General features: G+C 43.2%; 1 protein-coding gene across 2 annotated transcripts in view; it reads right to left on the minus strand.

Annotated features, from left to right (window-relative positions):
* Nucleotides 1–17,517, minus strand: part of cemip (cell migration inducing hyaluronidase 1) — a 160,505-nt gene that overhangs the window by 36,026 nt on the left and 106,962 nt on the right. For both annotated transcript variants that reach the window (XM_084361131.1, XM_084361132.1), the window contains exons 11-14: nt 16,173–16,364; nt 4,726–4,895; nt 1,705–1,914; nt 926–1,131 (exon numbers count right to left, since the gene is read on the minus strand). In XM_084361131.1, coding sequence (XP_084217257.1) covers nt 926–1,131; nt 1,705–1,914; nt 4,726–4,895; nt 16,173–16,364 — 778 coding nt within the window. The remainder of the gene's footprint in view (nt 1–925; nt 1,132–1,704; nt 1,915–4,725; nt 4,896–16,172; nt 16,365–17,517) is intronic.

Genomic DNA, 17,517 nt, shown 5'->3' on the forward strand with positions numbered 1-17,517 from the left:
TTAAAAGATTTGTTTTCCATCAAATCCATTCTGGCTCTACTTATAGTCTATTTTCTTCAGTATGTGGTCTGGAAATCATGAATTTATTTTATTGTCTCTGCGCCTGCTCTTGTTTTCTCAGGTCAAAACAGATTCATCAGCTTTAGGAGTGTGACCTTTAAAGGTTCATTCATTTATAATTTCAGTTAATTCACTATAACTACAGTATATTTACAGTGTTTGATCATCTAACTAGTAACATGTCTAAATTTATAGTTATTACTTGCTAATATACAAGTTTAGTTCTTTATATCTGCATCTTTAAAACAGTTACAATAATCTGCTGGATTTACCATGTGGTTCCCTCACATTTACCTCAGCCCTCAGAGTCCTTCTAGCTTCTGATTATAATTCAGTCACATGTGAGTGGAGACAGTATTGCTGTTGAGACACTGATCTAGTGTAGAGAACAGTAAAGTACTGCTGGAGAAAGGTATCCGTCTCCATCCTGCTGTTTCCTCTCATTATGAGTGATCCAACCACCACATGCTGTATCGAACCCACCTTATCAGAGTCCCTCTGCTGTTCTCTGATCGTGGACCAATGTGAAACTGTGCTAATGTGAAACTGTGCTAATGTGAAACTGTGCTAATGTGAAACAGAACTAATGTGAAACTGTGCTAATGTGAAACTTTGCTAATGAGAAACTGTGCTAATGTTTAACAGTACTAATGTGATGGAAGAAGTGTAGAGTGAGTAGAGTTAGTAAAGCTAGCTTGAGATTTACAGCTGTAATAGTTTGTGATGTTATTATTATGACTGATTCATCAAAGTTCAGCCTGACATATTTAGCATCTTTGGAAACCTCCAGCTGGCAGATCCATGAGAGACCCTCCACGAGACTGAAGAGGTCAAAGAGTGCATGCAGCTCATCCACGTGTTTTACCTGCAGTCCTGGCGTGGGTTGGGCACATATCCTGGGTAAGCTCCTTCAGTGATGTCACGGCACATTTTGCTGTCTCTGTCTGAAGGCAGCAGAGTCCCGGCTCGCACCATCAGACCCAGACAGTGGTCAAACGTGTTCCTCTCTTCTGGACCATCCTCTGTGAAGAAACAGTGGCCTAGCGTGTCGTAGCCCACCACGTTCTTTACCTGGGAGGTAATGGACAAGTTAAATTCTACTGATCGGGGACTGGGCTCCTGCCCCAAATCTAACTGGGAGAATAACTGCCAATAAAGAGCTCAGTCAGCTGTGAAAGAATCAACTTTACAAAGCCTTACTCCTCATCTCTGGACAACTTTCTGTTATCTAACATTAGGGGTTTCTCTTTATGTCCTTTATCCATCTTACAAAAGCTGACTCCTTGCCAAGTGACGAAGCATTGCAAGGAAGAAGACTGTTGTCTGCCCCTGTCTGTCCAAAAGCAGTTCAGAGTATCGTTCCATCTTGGACTCTCTGGGCACGGACTCTGTCATGGATGTATTGAGAGAGCTGGATACTTTGTTCTAAGATGGCACCCCAAACATTCAGATGAAGGTTGTTCAATGACAGCATGTACTGATAACCACGCTTTGTGCTAAGCCAACTGAATGCTGGCAGTAGCTTTATAATACTTTACAGACATGAGAGTAGTATTGATTTTCCCAAAATGCCTGTCCAAACTGTTTCATCTCGTCCCTAACACGCATACAAGTAAAAAACTTCAGTTGAAAGTCGACACTGACCAGCAGTCCGTTTGAGCCGTGGATGGTTAAGCAGCGGGAGAATGAGTGGTGGATGGAAAGGTCGCTGACGGAGGTCGGGGGCCTGTAGCCTCCCTGCTCATCCACGTCTCCATTCATGTGGAAATGGACAGGATAGTGTCCCATCGTCTGCTGGCCCATGTGCTGCAGCTCCATCCCAGAAATATGAACTGCCCTGAAGCCTCGCTCCACCTGACAACGACAACAGATCAGTCACTCCTGCAGGGAGATCAGGTTGTTTAACCAAACTCATCAGCGGCTCCAAACATAATCACTGGACGAACATCTGATGGGTGCATTGAAAGGCAAAGATAGAGATTCATCAGTCAATAAAAGACACGAGAACAGAGTGACTCGCTGATAAAAGGCAGCTTTGTTCCACACACCAGAGCCACATCATGAGAAACCCTCTAAACCGACACTTTTGATTTTCATTGTAACTTCAGTTGAAAGATTACAGCCTATGAGAAAATGCTTCACAAATACAGGCTGAAACAAAGCCCTGTTTTTTTGCTGGTGATACAAGAGTTTAACACAACAGTAATGGCACAACTGTCAGGGGGAGAGTGTGCTCTGAGGCGTTCATTTTGAAGGGCTTCACTGGAATCTCACTGACACACTCTCTCTCTCTCTCTGTGTGTGTGTGTGTGTGTGTGTGTGTGTGTGTGTGTGTGCTGTACACACACCCATATATGAGAAATATGTGACATGAGCCTGAGATGGAAATTTATAATAGGATATGATAGCTCGCCCTGGGGAGAGAGAGGCATGAAGGCATCAGGAATACAACCGCAGCCTCTCTCTCTCCTTCCTTCTTTGTTTCTCTGTCCTTTCCTGTCTCTCAACGTCTCTCTCCGCTGTCTTCTTTCCTCTTGTTGGCAGGACAACAGGCTGACACAGCGTCGGTTTTATTGAGCAGGTGAACCTGCTCTAATCTTACTTCTAAAAGTACATCAATGTGTCAAAATGTGATTTGCCAAATGTTGAAAAATGTGTGTGCAAATGGCCACCATAGGGTTTTGCACATCCCTGGGGCCTTATAGTCTTATAATCGGCCAGAACATCATCATTTCTATGATTCAGTGCCATATAAGATGTTTTATATAATGTTTGCTCAAAACATGCTCTGTGCTGCCTTGGCGCTTCACTTTGCTGCTTTTAATAATAGCCACAGTCTCAGATGAGTCATGCTGTCCATCCTTGATTGAAAGCTGTTTTAACTGTCGATTTTCTGTTTTGACTGTTGTCTCTCATCTGTGAATCACAATGTTTAAAGCGACGCACACATTTGATTGGTTGAGTAGCGTCACATGTTACATGTAAGACTTGTTTGAGCTGAACTTCAAAATATAATTTCTACACTGTAAACATTATTGTGGACATTCATGAAAATATGGACCCAACTCTGTTCCGTGATAGCGGTGATGCTAACATGGTCATAGCACCCTACTCAGATTTAATGACTTCCCAATGCAAATTCAAATCATTTGAATTTCACCTGTGTGTGTGCAGAATGAGCTATGGCCTGGATCTGTCTACTGCACTGGAAAAACACTGAATGAAATAATAATGATCCTCTCTTCTGATTCTACATAAAACAGGAAGGTATGGGTTTATTCACAAAGTATACCGAACTGTTCCTTTACCTTTTGTTACCTTTCAATTGGCCTTACTGTTCCCTTACTGTAGCCTAACTGATTTCCTTATCCTGTGGCCATTCATGTCTGACACAGATATTTTGACCAGGGTCAGTGTTGGGACTTAATGACCACTGCTTCATTAAAATGCTGTCTCAGATGGTGATGTACTGAGGCACTGTGGGGGTGGGGCAGGCTTGAGGCGTGGGCTGTTCTCCACTTCTCAACAGGCAGCTGTCCTCAGGAGAGGAGGTATCCACGATAAATTAGCCTGAGTCGAGGGTTGTTGGGGCACTGTCACTGACACAAACCGTCGTCTGATGTGAAAATCAGTGTGTAATGAAACTAATTGGTCTTAGCTGACAGTGTAGCCAGCACACATTCTGTCACACATCTGGCATCTTGGTTTAGGAGATTCCAACTGTGAGCAAATTAACACTTGAAAGATTGAAACAATAACTACTAAAATAAATTATATTACATTAAAAATTCCAGAAACAGTAAGTCCATCCATCAATTTCTGCCACTTCTTATTTTGCTAATAACAGTTGGAGTGTACATGGTTATACAGCATATTACCAGGGAGGAGAAAAAACATTTTTGCAACCATATTGCCAAACAAGAACATTGGATATTTGCATAATAATCTAATATCACACATTACATTCAGTGTCGAGTTTCTTTTACGTCCAATGCCCAAATGCTTGCTTCCTACTACTATACATAGCAATAGATGGTAAATATAGCAGGGTTTACATTAGTTATGTTAAACCAACCAATCCAACCCAAACTCACTGCATGAAAGGCATAAGTTGGCACTGAAAGTACATTTTAAGGTGCAAAACTGTCCACATACCTTTTCTGATTATGTGCAATGGCATTTTTAAAACCCCTGCTTTTTAAAAATATTTAGACCCTACAGTATGGTGATCCTTACGGCAAAATAACTATACGTAAGGTTTGGTTAGAGTTAGGCAATGGAAACACGGTGAAAGTCAGGTGCACTACACGCCCATCAATCACTCTGACATCCAACCCTGAGCTGCTGAATCATCACATATGTTAATGTGTTTCGCCCCACCATCCTCCCCAAACTCCCCCTGAAGCTCCGTTAGCCCTGAACCTAGCTGTCTGGACTTGGAGCCTGGAGCACTGGGGGAGCTTTGGTGCTGTTTGCAGGATGTCTGCAGGCCAGGGATGAGGGAGCCCCAGTGGGAAATGCTGTCGGAGAGCACCACTGGAATGTGCACCCGAAAGAGGGTTTGGCAAGCTGGCAATGGAATCTGGCTCAGCAGCCTTTGCCTTGTCATATGTGACTCACCCTGTTGCCTGCTCTGTAAATGACAAGGTCAGGTCAACAGCATACCTTCAGATGTCCTCCAAAAGTGTCGAATCTGAAGAATTTGCAGGCCTCGTTGCCATAGCAGCCAGGCTCCATCTCTCCACGGACAAGGATGTTACGACTCAGCAGGCCCACCTCCGCCCTCATATCCACCCCATCCACTTCTTCACCCATGTGGATGAACTGGGGCTTACCTGCGTGCACACACACACACACACACACACACGCACGCACACACACACACACACGCACACACACACACACACACACACACACACACACACACACACCGTACCTCAGCTCAAGGGCTCAACATTTAATCATGACAACAAATACAGTATGGAGACATCTGTTGAAAACTGCTGAATGGATGTACACTCATCTGCTGACAGTGCTGTCTGAAGCTTCTACTGTTTCCCTTAAACAGTCCATTCCACAGAGCTGAGCAGTGTAAACAGATGCCCATTCTCACCAGAGACTGGGGAAAGTACAGTTTGTTGATAGTTTGCTTTGCTTTGCTTTTCTTTGTGTGTGTGTGTGATGGGGGGGTATAGATGACTGAGCAGATGTTTCAGATAATTGAAATGGAGGACATTATTGTGCAGCCGAGTTTGTAGCACCACCTTTCCTCTCTTTAAAGGAGGGCGGTCAGCACTTTATGGTGAACACACAGAGGGAACATACATCGATGCATAACACAGACAGTTGAACCTGAATTTATGTAGAGCAGTGTGTGTGTGTGTGTGTGTGAGAGAGAGGGAAGAATGCTGACCATGAGTTCATCCCTAAGTCAACCAAAGTTAGAAACCAAACCACTTTCACATTCAAATTCACAGTGCGATCGCACAAAGCTGCCATTCATACCAATAACAGCCGTGTGTTATCAGCATGCAGCATGTGATGGTGGGAGCTTGTTTCAGGTACATGTGAAGTCAATCCAGAAGTCCAGTTTGAGTGAATGCTCATCAGACAACAAAACAATTTGTTGGTATTTTGATGGAAACTAGCTCCTGAATGTTGTGCTGAGAATAGATGTCTCAGTCTGTTTCTGGACACGTCACTCAACTGACACTCTGCTGAATTTTTAAAAAGAGCAAACTAAATATTCAGACATTATAAACATTACAGATTGTACAGGTGTAGTAAGGTTGGGGAGTTGTTCCCCACAATATTTGTAATTTATTAGATATGTCATCAGATTCTCCTGAAGCTGACAGTCGATCTGTTTACTCAAAATTCAACGTTAAACTGACCTCAGAGCACTCTGGATGCTCACTGAACTCCAGGCAGGGTGCTACAGCGGGGCTAGGCGGTGCTATAACCATGTTACAAAACTGTGTAGCTCAATTTAAGCCCTCTCTCAAGCAAATTAATATTTATTTTCTCAATTTTTAAATAATACACATATGTAAAAGAGAAGCAGCCATTCTGTTCCAAATCAGATCCCTGGCTGTGTGCTTGTAACGTGTGTGTGCCCTCGGGAGTGTGTGGTGTTTGTGCTTGTACACGTTAGGTGACGTCACGAGAGCAATAAAATGTTATCTGATAAAGAGAAGCGTGTTGGTACAAACTGAAAATCCAAACCAAGACTCTGTCTCCAAGGGGACCACAGAAGAAGAAGGTGATAAGAAAGATGAGTCAGAGAGAGAAACCTGTGACCCACGATGTGAGGGAGCATGGAGTGCTCCACAGTGACTGTTAGCTCCTTCTGATGCAAGCCTGTCACCTGTTGAAGAAGCAAGGCGCCCTCTTCAACGTCACCCGGCCACAAAAGTTGGACAGCAGGATTGCTACTTCAATCAGATGATATGAGGATCAGACAATGCTGGAATATACTATTTTGTGCTGCCACTTTTGACATGAAACACAGAAAGAAGGCAGCATTTACCCAAGATGGCTTCCACAACTGGAAGAAGACAACAAGTTTGTTCAAGACATAATGCCGCTGTGGTTCCCTGGTTCCCTCAGCACAACGCCTACAGGATTTTTCAATTGGATTTTGAATTAATTATAATATATTATAATAATCTTTAAGTTAGAAAGAACCAAAAATTGGCCTGTAAAGACGAACTAGTGAGTAGATGAGTCTCCGAGCAGTATTTTTCGTGGTATACAGTATGACCACCGGCTGATTGCAAACCACATTGTTGGGCTTTCAGGGAGCCGGCGATCACTGCTATTCTGTTTTCCTCCACAAACTGGCTGCACTGCTGCCGTGCAGTTAAACAGTAATTTTTCCATCTTAAGTCACGTTAACATTTTTAACATGTTAATATGGTATATAAGTGTTTTGTGCTGCATTTCAAAGTGTTCAAAGTATTACCATTACCAGTATTATTGAGGTTGTTGTTGAGGAATTTCTTGTTATCACTTGAGCTGACGGATTGGATGCTTAACGAAATGATCAAAGACACTCTTAGTAAATGTAACACTGATCACACTGTCTGTATTGCTCGCAGATATGATGTCATCACGATGTCTGGCATGCACAATGGGGTCTGGAAGAAATTCAGAGAGGAGTTCCCTCAGGCAATCTACATTCATTGCCACTAACACTGTCTCAATCTTATGGAGCAACCCTAGGGTCACGTGGTAGAAAAAAACAAAACTGGATGTAGAAATCCTCGGGAACAGATTCACAATCCATATGAATGGATTTTGCCCTCTTCTCATTGATCAGCCGGAGGCACCATGGATACAAGCAGCCCAGCACAGCTACTGGTAGTCCTATCTCTCCACATGGAGTTTGCCTTTGATAGTGATCAATAGTCAATACAGATGATGACAACAACCCTGTTTGACTGTATAAGGGCATTGGCTCTATTTAACTGGAGGAGGAGGAGCACTGCAGTGCGTCTCTGTGTATGTAATGTGGTGCAAGTCCTCTGATCGGACCGGACAGAACATAAGGCTATTTATTTTTGTTGTATATTTCTTGGACAAATTCAATTAAAGAACAACATTTATATTGAATGTGTTCTGTGCAATATGCTTTTATTTAAAATTTCTGTTTAAGGACTTCCTCTTAAAGTAGCTCTGAAGTCATGAAATGTAATCATCCACTCACTCCACATATTGGTCAAGCTTCCCCCTGAAACCAGGACAGAAAAAAATGTAGCCATGCTGAACTTTGGGGGGTCGTATGACCTAGTTTTTTTTGAAGCACACCAAAACATTTAGAAACCTTCCAGTGCTCCAACCCACCCACACTCATACTTGGCCTCAGCAACTTTGAAAGATATGCTAATATGCATTTTGCATAATGTAGCTCCTTGGAAAGCCAATTACACCTCAGCAAGTGATGGTGAGGCTGAGGAGAACAAAGAGGATCCCATGAAAGGCAGGGAGGAGAAGAATAAGGGCTGCAAAATAACACAGGAAGCAGAAGAATGGTGTGGGAACGATAAGGGCTTTGTTCCACGTGTCCTCCACCCCTACACATTCACGTCCTGAACAACGCAAGTGTGTTGATTAGAAAAAAACAAAGTGATGCCGAAGAAAAAAATAAATAAATCACAGAAATGTGTTAAGATCACACACCCACACGCTTAATCTCTTTTTCTGCTCCTACTCCCTCCATCAGCACAGAGGACTCAAAAAGTACAAACAAACACCTTCATTCCAGCTTAAAAGCCCAGAATACAAAGACTTGGATCCCAGTTTACTACAATTTTTAGTGCCTACTGTACTGTTTTTGCCTCAACTAATATATGCTTTTTGGGAATGACTAATCAGCCATTGTTATTTATTTTAACTCCCGTGGAAACATTTAGTGTACTTTTAGAGTTTTTGCTCATAAATTGATGACTAGTTCTTCATGGGGGATCAGCAGATGCTACTGTACCAGGTGCCACCCTTCCATACACCCAGAGGAGGGGAGTACAGAGATCGTGTTACGGCTGAGACACACTGCTGCGGCTCACACGTGTGTTTGTCCACACAGACAGCGTAGCTGCTGCCAGGCCGAGCTTTCTACATGGAGTACGTCCTTGATGATGATCGATGAAGATGATGCCGTGAGAAAGAGAGTGCATCGGAACATACTGCCCTTCACCTGTTGTGTAAATTATTTTCATGTCTGCGACATATTCTACACAAATGGACATTGAAACACTTAGTGGTAGTGAAACACTGGTATGATGTTGATATGACTGTTTGTTTACATGGGCACATCCTGCCATGTACATGCGTTGTTCACGCAGAAAGTGTCTCAGCTGATAGCGAATATGGAATATGCAAAAGTTCAGCCTCATGTGAAGTTGCTGCAGGAATCACCAATATGTAATGTGAAGACAAAATTGAAACAAAAGGATTTGAAAGGGTTTAATGAGCTGTGTTTTCTAGAACATTGTTCACCATTTCTTTAAGGCATACTGCAGGACTTGTCAACTGCTGTTTGTAAAACACCATCAAAGGGGATTGTTGAGTTTCATTCCCAGTTCGCTCATGCTCGGCACACCACCTGGAAGTGTTGGTGTTTACGCTGCTATCACAGGTGCTTTGGACAGGTAGAAGGACGTGTTCACATCTGGGGCCAGAATGAGGCACCAGAACAGGAGCTGGGCAAGCAGGCAATGAAACTGTTTGTCAGAATTACTGAGTGTACAACTATGTCACTGTCATCAGTAGTGCTGCAGGAAACCCAGAAGCAAGTGAGAATTGTTGTACTTCCCTCGTCTCTAAGTCTGAGTTTTTTTAATTGGTTTACGTCCAAATGCCTGAACTACGGTCTGCAATTAAAACAAGCTTTAGAGACTTTCATGTTAATACCTAACTCTTGAGTTTTGAGTTTTTTGTGTATTAAAAAAGGTGTTTGCTAACAAGTGTCTAAATGAGACTACAGAGGTTGTCGAGGACATTAAACGTCATCACAGCGAACACAGAGACTCATCTACTCACTATTCTGTCTGTCTATTCTAACTCTGACTTTACAACTTGTACATTGATCAGTTAATAGAAAACCTGTATGTAGTAAGACACTTAGTGGTGGTGACGTTTGAGTCATGTGACCGTGATGTAGTCTGTTTATAGCCTAGCATTAGCTTTTTACTGCTACAGATTTAATTTAAACTCAAAAATCACAAAGTGGTGTTCATCTGTGAAGATTATCCTGATGAACAAAACCTGAAAGTATCATAAACTTGTGTTTGACAAGGAGATTATTTTCTGTAATAATCCAAAATCCAATTCAAAAACCCCTTTTTGTCGAGGGAACCAGGGCGATGCTAACTTCAGGGTTAATCTACAAAAATACGTCATCGCTGTAGCCGGTGCAAACAGAAAAATAATTACCATAGTCCCACTTCAAAATGACATTATCATTGTTGATATTTGAGTAAGGTAAAGTCACCAATGTCTACTGGCAACTTAAACTATCCACCAAAATCAGTTTCTGAGTATATCAACGTGCAAAGTCAGAATTGCCTCATTTTATACCATCATATGGCCAAAAGTGGACAGCTTTGGGGCTTTTTTTGTGACTGTGTTTCCTGTTTTGGTCTGGGCCCCTAATGAAGATGAATCTTAATGCTAAAGCACAATATTTTCGACAAAAGTGTGACCGCATCTCTGGGCAAGCAATCCACAAAACCAGGTCCATAAAGCAATGCTTGTCCCAGTTTGGTGTGAAGGAACGTGACTGGCCTGCACTGAGCCCAGACCTCAGCCCCACCCAGCACTTCTGGGATGAACTGGAACGCTGACTTTGAGCCAGCCCTCAACACCCAACACCAGTGTCAGACCTCACTGATGTTCATGTGGCTCAGTGGGAGCAAATCCCTGCAGCCAGGTTCTAACCTCTGGTGGAAAGCCTGAAACCAGAAGACTGGAGGCTGCTATGGCAACACGTTAATGCCCATGGTGTCAGAATCACGTTACATAATCACATTTGAGATGAATTTGTGTCCACATACTTTTGACCATGTAATTATCTACTCCCCCAAGCTCTAATAGACGTTAATGGGGTCTTGGGGTTTTGAGAGGGGACATCATGAAAACACTCTGGAGTTTGTTGATTAGCTCGGTGTTCATTTGTTGGGAATCAGTGATGAGTTGTTTTTTTTGCAGCACTGTCAAGAATGATCAGTTTCCAGTCAATACTTCTCATGTTGAAAACTGCCCTGAAGATTGTTACATGCTTCTACAACGCTCCAGGCCAGTGATTCACCCTGCAACATTTAATTTCCACACTCATCATCTTTTATGCCATTTAGAACTGTCAAAGGTTCAACATGTGAAACCTAGGCACAAGTTATTGGACTCAAACTGATAAATAGCCCAGGGCTATCTGTCTCTGTGTCTCTCCCAGCTCTCGGCTGCCAACAACAAAAACAACACACCCTCCCTGTTTGTGCGTAACCTCAGGGGCTGGGGAAAAGACTTGATTATCACTGCATGTTCAAAAACGCTGCTGCAAAGTGGCACGCAGGCAGGAATAAATGAAATGGATTATAGTCAGAAGGAGTGACAGGAGCTCTGACGAGCAGCCTCGGGCCCACCAAAAAAAAAAAGGATTTCCACTCTGGATGGCCAAACAACCTGTGATGTCAGAGAGCTGAGGCAGAACAGAGAGGAGCGTGTGTGTTTGTGTGTGTTGGCAGGGAGGGGTGGAGGATGTATAATGGACTGATCTTCTGATGCGGCTGGGCAGGAGAGAAACGCCAGCAGCTCAGGCAGAGATTTTTAAAGAAATCCTGCACTCCGAGGATAAATCAGAAGACACGCAAACTTGACTTTTTGCGGTGTGTGAATTGGTGTCGGGAGGCGACAGCTATGAGAACATGTCACGTCATGTTAGTGCTGACTTTCAGCTGCTGCGGGCACTGAGGGTTTTTCCAAGACACAAAGACAAAGGCCATTTGAACCATGCAGGAGACCAGCAAGGGCTGACAGGCCTGACCTGAAGAGCCCTGCTGAATGTGTGTGTGATGCAGAAAGGAAGAATGAAAGAATGAAAAGAAGTATGCAGGTGTGTGTGTGTGCATACTAGCATGCATGTCAGTGCTGTGTATGTATGTGTCAGTGTGAATGGGCCCAGTCAGTATCCAGGATGCAGGCTGAATCTTTCCCTTGGCCCTGAGTCAGTCCAAACATCTTCCACTTACTCCCTCACACTGCTCTAGGCTGTCTCTACCTGGCTACTATCAGTGTTTGTGTGCAGACACTTCTCTAGCCTCAGCCTCAGCTCTCATGGAAGGGTTCCTAGGAATGAAGATGGTTTCAGTGTGTGACTCTAATCTGTTTAGGCAGATAGAGATGCCATAGTTTTATAGGGTTTCATTCCAAATCCCCACAGGCTACATCTAAAGGAGGAATGCATTAACTCACCCTGTATTCAATAAATAAAAAATGATCTCATCCTGAAAAAATATAAGCATTTTGCCAGCAAAGACTGTCATAAAGCCATTAAAGTTATAACGCTCAAGATTTAAGTCCTTGTTGAACTGGCAGCACCTGTGGTATCTCGTGGTAACAGCAAGGACATTTTTAATAACAGCTCTGCTCAAAATGATACATGCATTGACCACTGCGCACAGCAAACACACCTTGAGTCAGGAATACAACACAGTGCTGTTTTAATGGAGTTGCAAAGCAGGAGCAGTCACCAATTCCAGATATAATTTATTCATATTTCATGCTGAAATGTGCTCTGGAAGTTGCAGTACAAGAAAACCACCAGTTGATAATTCTCATAGCTCTGGCCATCGGTTGTATCAGCTGTGATAACATTGTTCTTGCAGATAATGCCATGGAGACCAGTTTACTCCAGCACTACAAAGACAACATCCCTGCCAGCCTGGACCCTCACCAGTATGCTTTCAGAACCAACTGATCCACAGAGGATGTCATATCTAGTGCCCTTGACTCAGCCTTCACACACTTGGAGAATAAGAACAGCTACATCAGGATGCTGTTTGTTGACTTCAGGTCAGCATTCAACACAATCTCACCATGAAGCTGATTGGAAAACTTAACACTCTGGGCTTCAGTAAACACTCCGCAACTGGATATTGGACTTCCTCACAAGCAGACCCCAGAGAGTTCTGATTGGCAGTCACACCTCCTCTACGTTAGTGTTCATCACTGGAGCCCCCCAGGGCTGTGTGCTCAGCCCCCTCCTGTTCACACTGCACACCCATGACTGCACTCCCAGACATCAGGAGAACTCTACTGTGAAGTATGATGATGACACCACCATCAGGAGGAAATCAATGGTCTTGCAGAGTGGTGCACAGAGAACAATCTACTGCTCAACGTCAGCAAAACCAAAGAGCTGATTGTTGATTTTACAAGGAAGGAGGCAAAGACACCCACTCCTGTCTTGGTCTCATACATCAGCACCAAAAAACAAAAAATACATGAAAAATAAAGCACAGAAAAGGCTGGACTACAGAAACTTAGGAAGCCCAAATTCCAGAGACAGATCCTGGTCAACTTTCACAGAGGAGCAATAGAAAGCATCCTGACTGGAGACGTCACAGACTGGCATGGTTCATCACAGCCCAGGACAGGAATGCTCTAGCCAGTGACTGAGGATTTCGACTAATGGCACAGTTGGAGGTATTCTCTCCTGAGCCGCCAAAATGAACATTTGAAGAGTCTGTTCTTTGTTTTGTGAGTAATAGTGAAGTAAGGTAGATGGTTAGAGCTTGGGTCATCTTTATCTTTAATATTGCTGCACTATTATATGAGAGTTGTGTGTGTATGTCTTCAGATGTGTGCCATGTACCTTTCATCATATCTTCCAAATTCACCATAAATACTGCCTGGTCTGCTCTTTGCACTGGATATTTTTGACGGGTGGGGCCAGACGGCCTAGAGGAATCAGTGCAGTGAAAGCGATGAAGAAGGGTACAGTGGCAAAAGTCAGGTCACGTAACAATAAATAAACTGAAAAGTGCTCCACCCATCATAATGTGTCTGTGTTTTCTGTGCTTGACTTGCTCTATAGTCCAGCCAGGCTCAAACTGTGATTAAGCTTTTGCTGTACCACCATCCAAACTGTGAACAAGGTGCCTGACTGTGCTGAAGGTTACCAACATGCATTGCCCTTTTAAAAAAATGATTCAAGCAACAGTTTTGCCTTCCTTTGTGATTGATGCATTCCCACTGCTTGTTTTAAGTGTTTGGTCTTTTTTCATTAGTTCAGCTTGTTTCTTCTTCTGACACTTTCTGCTTTTAACCTTGTGGAGCACTCTGCAACAAGTGGTTTATGTTTTGAGTTCTATTACAGTAAAGTTGATGTTACGTAGCTTGCCACTTGAAATTCCTTCAAGTGAAGTGACAGATTTGTGTTTGAAAATGTTCTTGCCTGAGACTTCTTTATTTATTGTGTTGTAGCCTCACCACAAATGTCCTAATATGTGCTCCCTGCTCACTGTTGATGTTCTGAAACTCAGCAGTTAACTGTAGTGACACTCTAACAGCGGATGCAGTGTTACAGCCAACTGACTGACTGACACATACTGAATGAAACATATTTCGCTTTTGATTTTCATATGAAGAAACTATTTTTTATCTCTTTTTAGTCATTTAATGTGTTTACATACCTTTACCTTTTTTAATCTACCCATTGTAAAAGAGAGGAGGTGAACTTCTATCTCAGGAAGTGTGAGGGTTCTTCCAGAAAGCTCTTGGTGGCCTCCACCGCCTCCATTGTTTTTAATGTAACCACAGTAGCAACCATGCTGCCGAGAGGAGGGGTGAACATGCACGGCTCTTTGCTGTTCAGAGTTTATATGGTGGTTACACATTTTCAACGTGCTGTCCTGATCTGCACGCCATGACAGCATCCGCTCACTGTCTCAGAGCACCTTTGATGGCTCATCTCCACTGAGTTTCATGAATGTGCACACAAATTTCCTGATGAAATATTCACACTGCGGCTCTGTATCAAGGAGTTAATTTCTGCAGTGTTTCCTGGTGATGTTATGTTGAGCATAAACAGAAACAGGAGCCACGCCTGGGACACACTGCCCACCTCCTCCTGTGTGTGACGGCTACTTTGCTAAACTGCTGCGGCTGACACGTGTGGTGCTCACACAGACAGCGCTGCTACTGCCGGCCTTATCCTTCTAAATTGAGTTTGCCTTTGAGATTGGCCATCAATAATAATGACGACTAGATATTTGTTTACCCTTTGTTCAGAGACAGAGGCAGAGAAGAGAGTGAGCGAGCACTGGAAAAATACTGACCTTCACCTGGTGTTTATCTGTTTTTCATGTCTGTGACATTTATTTCATATATCGACAGTGAAACTGTAGTGAAAGATGTAATGTTGCCGCTGTGATGTCAATATGACTATCAACAGATCACTTTAACTGTTTGTTTTCACTGAGAACAGCTGACATCACATGAAAAAACAGGCGACAGGTCAAATCTGTAGATGACAGGCCTCTACAGCCACGCGAGGGCCCACCTGCCCACACAGGCCGTGGGGCTGCTCTAACCATAAAATGAGCCCTGAAATGAAAAACAAGCTCTGTTCATGTAGGCAGTGTGTCTCGGGCGTCTGTACCAATTCAGCTGCTGTCTCTCCAGAGTGAATAATAGTAGCTGATTTGCTATGCATCTAGATTTATTCAAGCAAACTGCATGCTGTGTAACACTAGGTCTTCTACTGCAGCTGGGCCGCCTACTGACAAATACAACAAACTAATTATGTTTTGGAATATCTGAGTGAATTAAAAACACACCTTAAAGCACACCACTCTGAATCATGTAAAGCTAAGGTACCTTTCCTCTATTTTAGGCTCAGAAACAATCTGGTCTCCCATCTCTGCAGGCCTGATTTTATTAGGTCAGTCATGCTGCGCTGCAACACTCAAGTACATTATCATGAAGCACTCTGGCATCCTCCATTATGGCACTTCTCTTAAAAGCACTTAGGTCTGTAATTACACAGTATATACATTGAACTGCATAATTTTGTCTACAGAATCCAGACAATAGTTCAAATTAGATATTTTGTCTGAACAATGATCTAAAACTAAGATATGAATAAATGTAGTTTATCTGTAGAACAGTAAAGCAGCACATCTTCACATTTGAAAAGATGAAGTCGAGAATGTTTTGTATTTTCGCTCAAGAAATGAACTTCAGTGATCACATTATCTGATGATTGTATTAATGTTTGACTAATCGAGTTATCAACTCTGTTGCTGAAGCACTAAGCCATCCAGTTGCAGCCATTCTTTATTTTCCTGATGATTCAAACTCCAGTACTGAAAAAAATATTGACCAGATTTTAGACATATTTGCATTTGGATTGGAGTCTGTGTTCTGTCATTCACAGTGATGAATGCATGCCATCTATTTTATTGGAGGATATGAGTGAAGAAAGTAAGCTAGTGATCATAGTCAGCTTTCAAACATGTTTAAGAATACTGTTTAACAGACTTCATGCCAACAGTTAGAAAACCTTTCATTCCAGCCCTGCATGCTAACATACTGTTGGTCACTGGTTCTCTCACCTTGGACCTTGACCTGGTTGGATGTGCAGGCAGGACAGGGCAACAGGGTGAACTCTTCAGCCTGGTGCATGGAGTAGTCAGTGCTGGCCACCACCACCCGATCCCCGGCCCGCCAGCCCTCTGGTTGGTCGGCCAGCTCTAGGATGCTGCTGTTGGACATAATGTCAATGGAAATGGAGGCCTGCGGACGAACTGCAGTGGGGAGAAGTGTTAGAGCACACGCAGAGCAGCAACGCTGACACGTACAGCTGCATTCACACGTCACACAGTCACACACTGCAACACATTCGGAAGGTGGAACCCAATCAGCAGCATGTCTGTGTAGGAGGTCTAACAATGTGATTCAACTTTTCTTTTCTTTGTTCTAAACTAACTCGACATGAGTCACCTAGCTGATCTGGCTTGCAAGTGTCTCAAAATAATGAGAACACCTAGAACACCACGTCTGTTTCCTGTGATACCCATATCTCAGGCTAGCTCCATTCCTGTCCACTTGGAGTTGAATCGTTGCTCTTCTGCATCACCTTTTGTACATTGTGGCAATATTTTATGACAGACAGAATGACAGACAATCACGTGAGGTAACTTCACAGCTGCTGGCTTATAGGTTTATGGACAGAATATGCCAATTCATCAGTTGCCTCCCAGCTGTGTCAATTCTGTCCATGAAATTTAAGAACAGAATTAGTGATGAGGAACAACATGGTAAAGCACAACGCCCACAGAGAATGTGCTTGACTTCCCACTCAGCATACAGAAACAACCCACTCTGGTTAGATAAGCACCAGATGGCTCATAGCACCCTGTATTTCCCCAGCACCGGCAGCAGGATTCTGTGAGGGCACGGTCAGAAGCCTTCTCCAACTACACCAAGTGTAACCTGGACTGGGAAACTACCATGAATCCCCCGATGACCTTGATCCAGTGTCTCTCAACCTCAGAGGACTCCAAATAGTTCCTCCTGATCCTGATCAACATGGCTGGAGTATCCTATCCAGTCTTTTACTGGTACCATCAGTGTAGTGCAGAAGAAATCATCATTAAAACATTAAACACAGACACCATCATAGATATTATTGCTCCCTCTCTCTATGTTATTGTGTGTTTTCGCGTGAGACAAGAAGAGAAACTCGTGATCCATGAGAGGATCCAGGGCTCTGTGGTTGTTACCACAGGCTGACTGAATAACAGATTAATGTTCTTCCACATTTGTTTTGTTGCAACTTGATCATCTTGAGTGTCAGGGAAGATCGTGAGTAACCGGAGCTGGTTTCATGGACAGGAGCCAGATAAGGATTTGACTGCTGATGCCTGAAGCATGACAGCCAACATGAAATGACATGCA

Source organism: Pagrus pagrus (genome assembly GCF_965226575.1).
Source record: "Pagrus pagrus genome assembly, chromosome: 1".
Lineage (NCBI taxonomy): Eukaryota > Metazoa > Chordata > Actinopteri > Spariformes > Sparidae > Pagrus > Pagrus pagrus.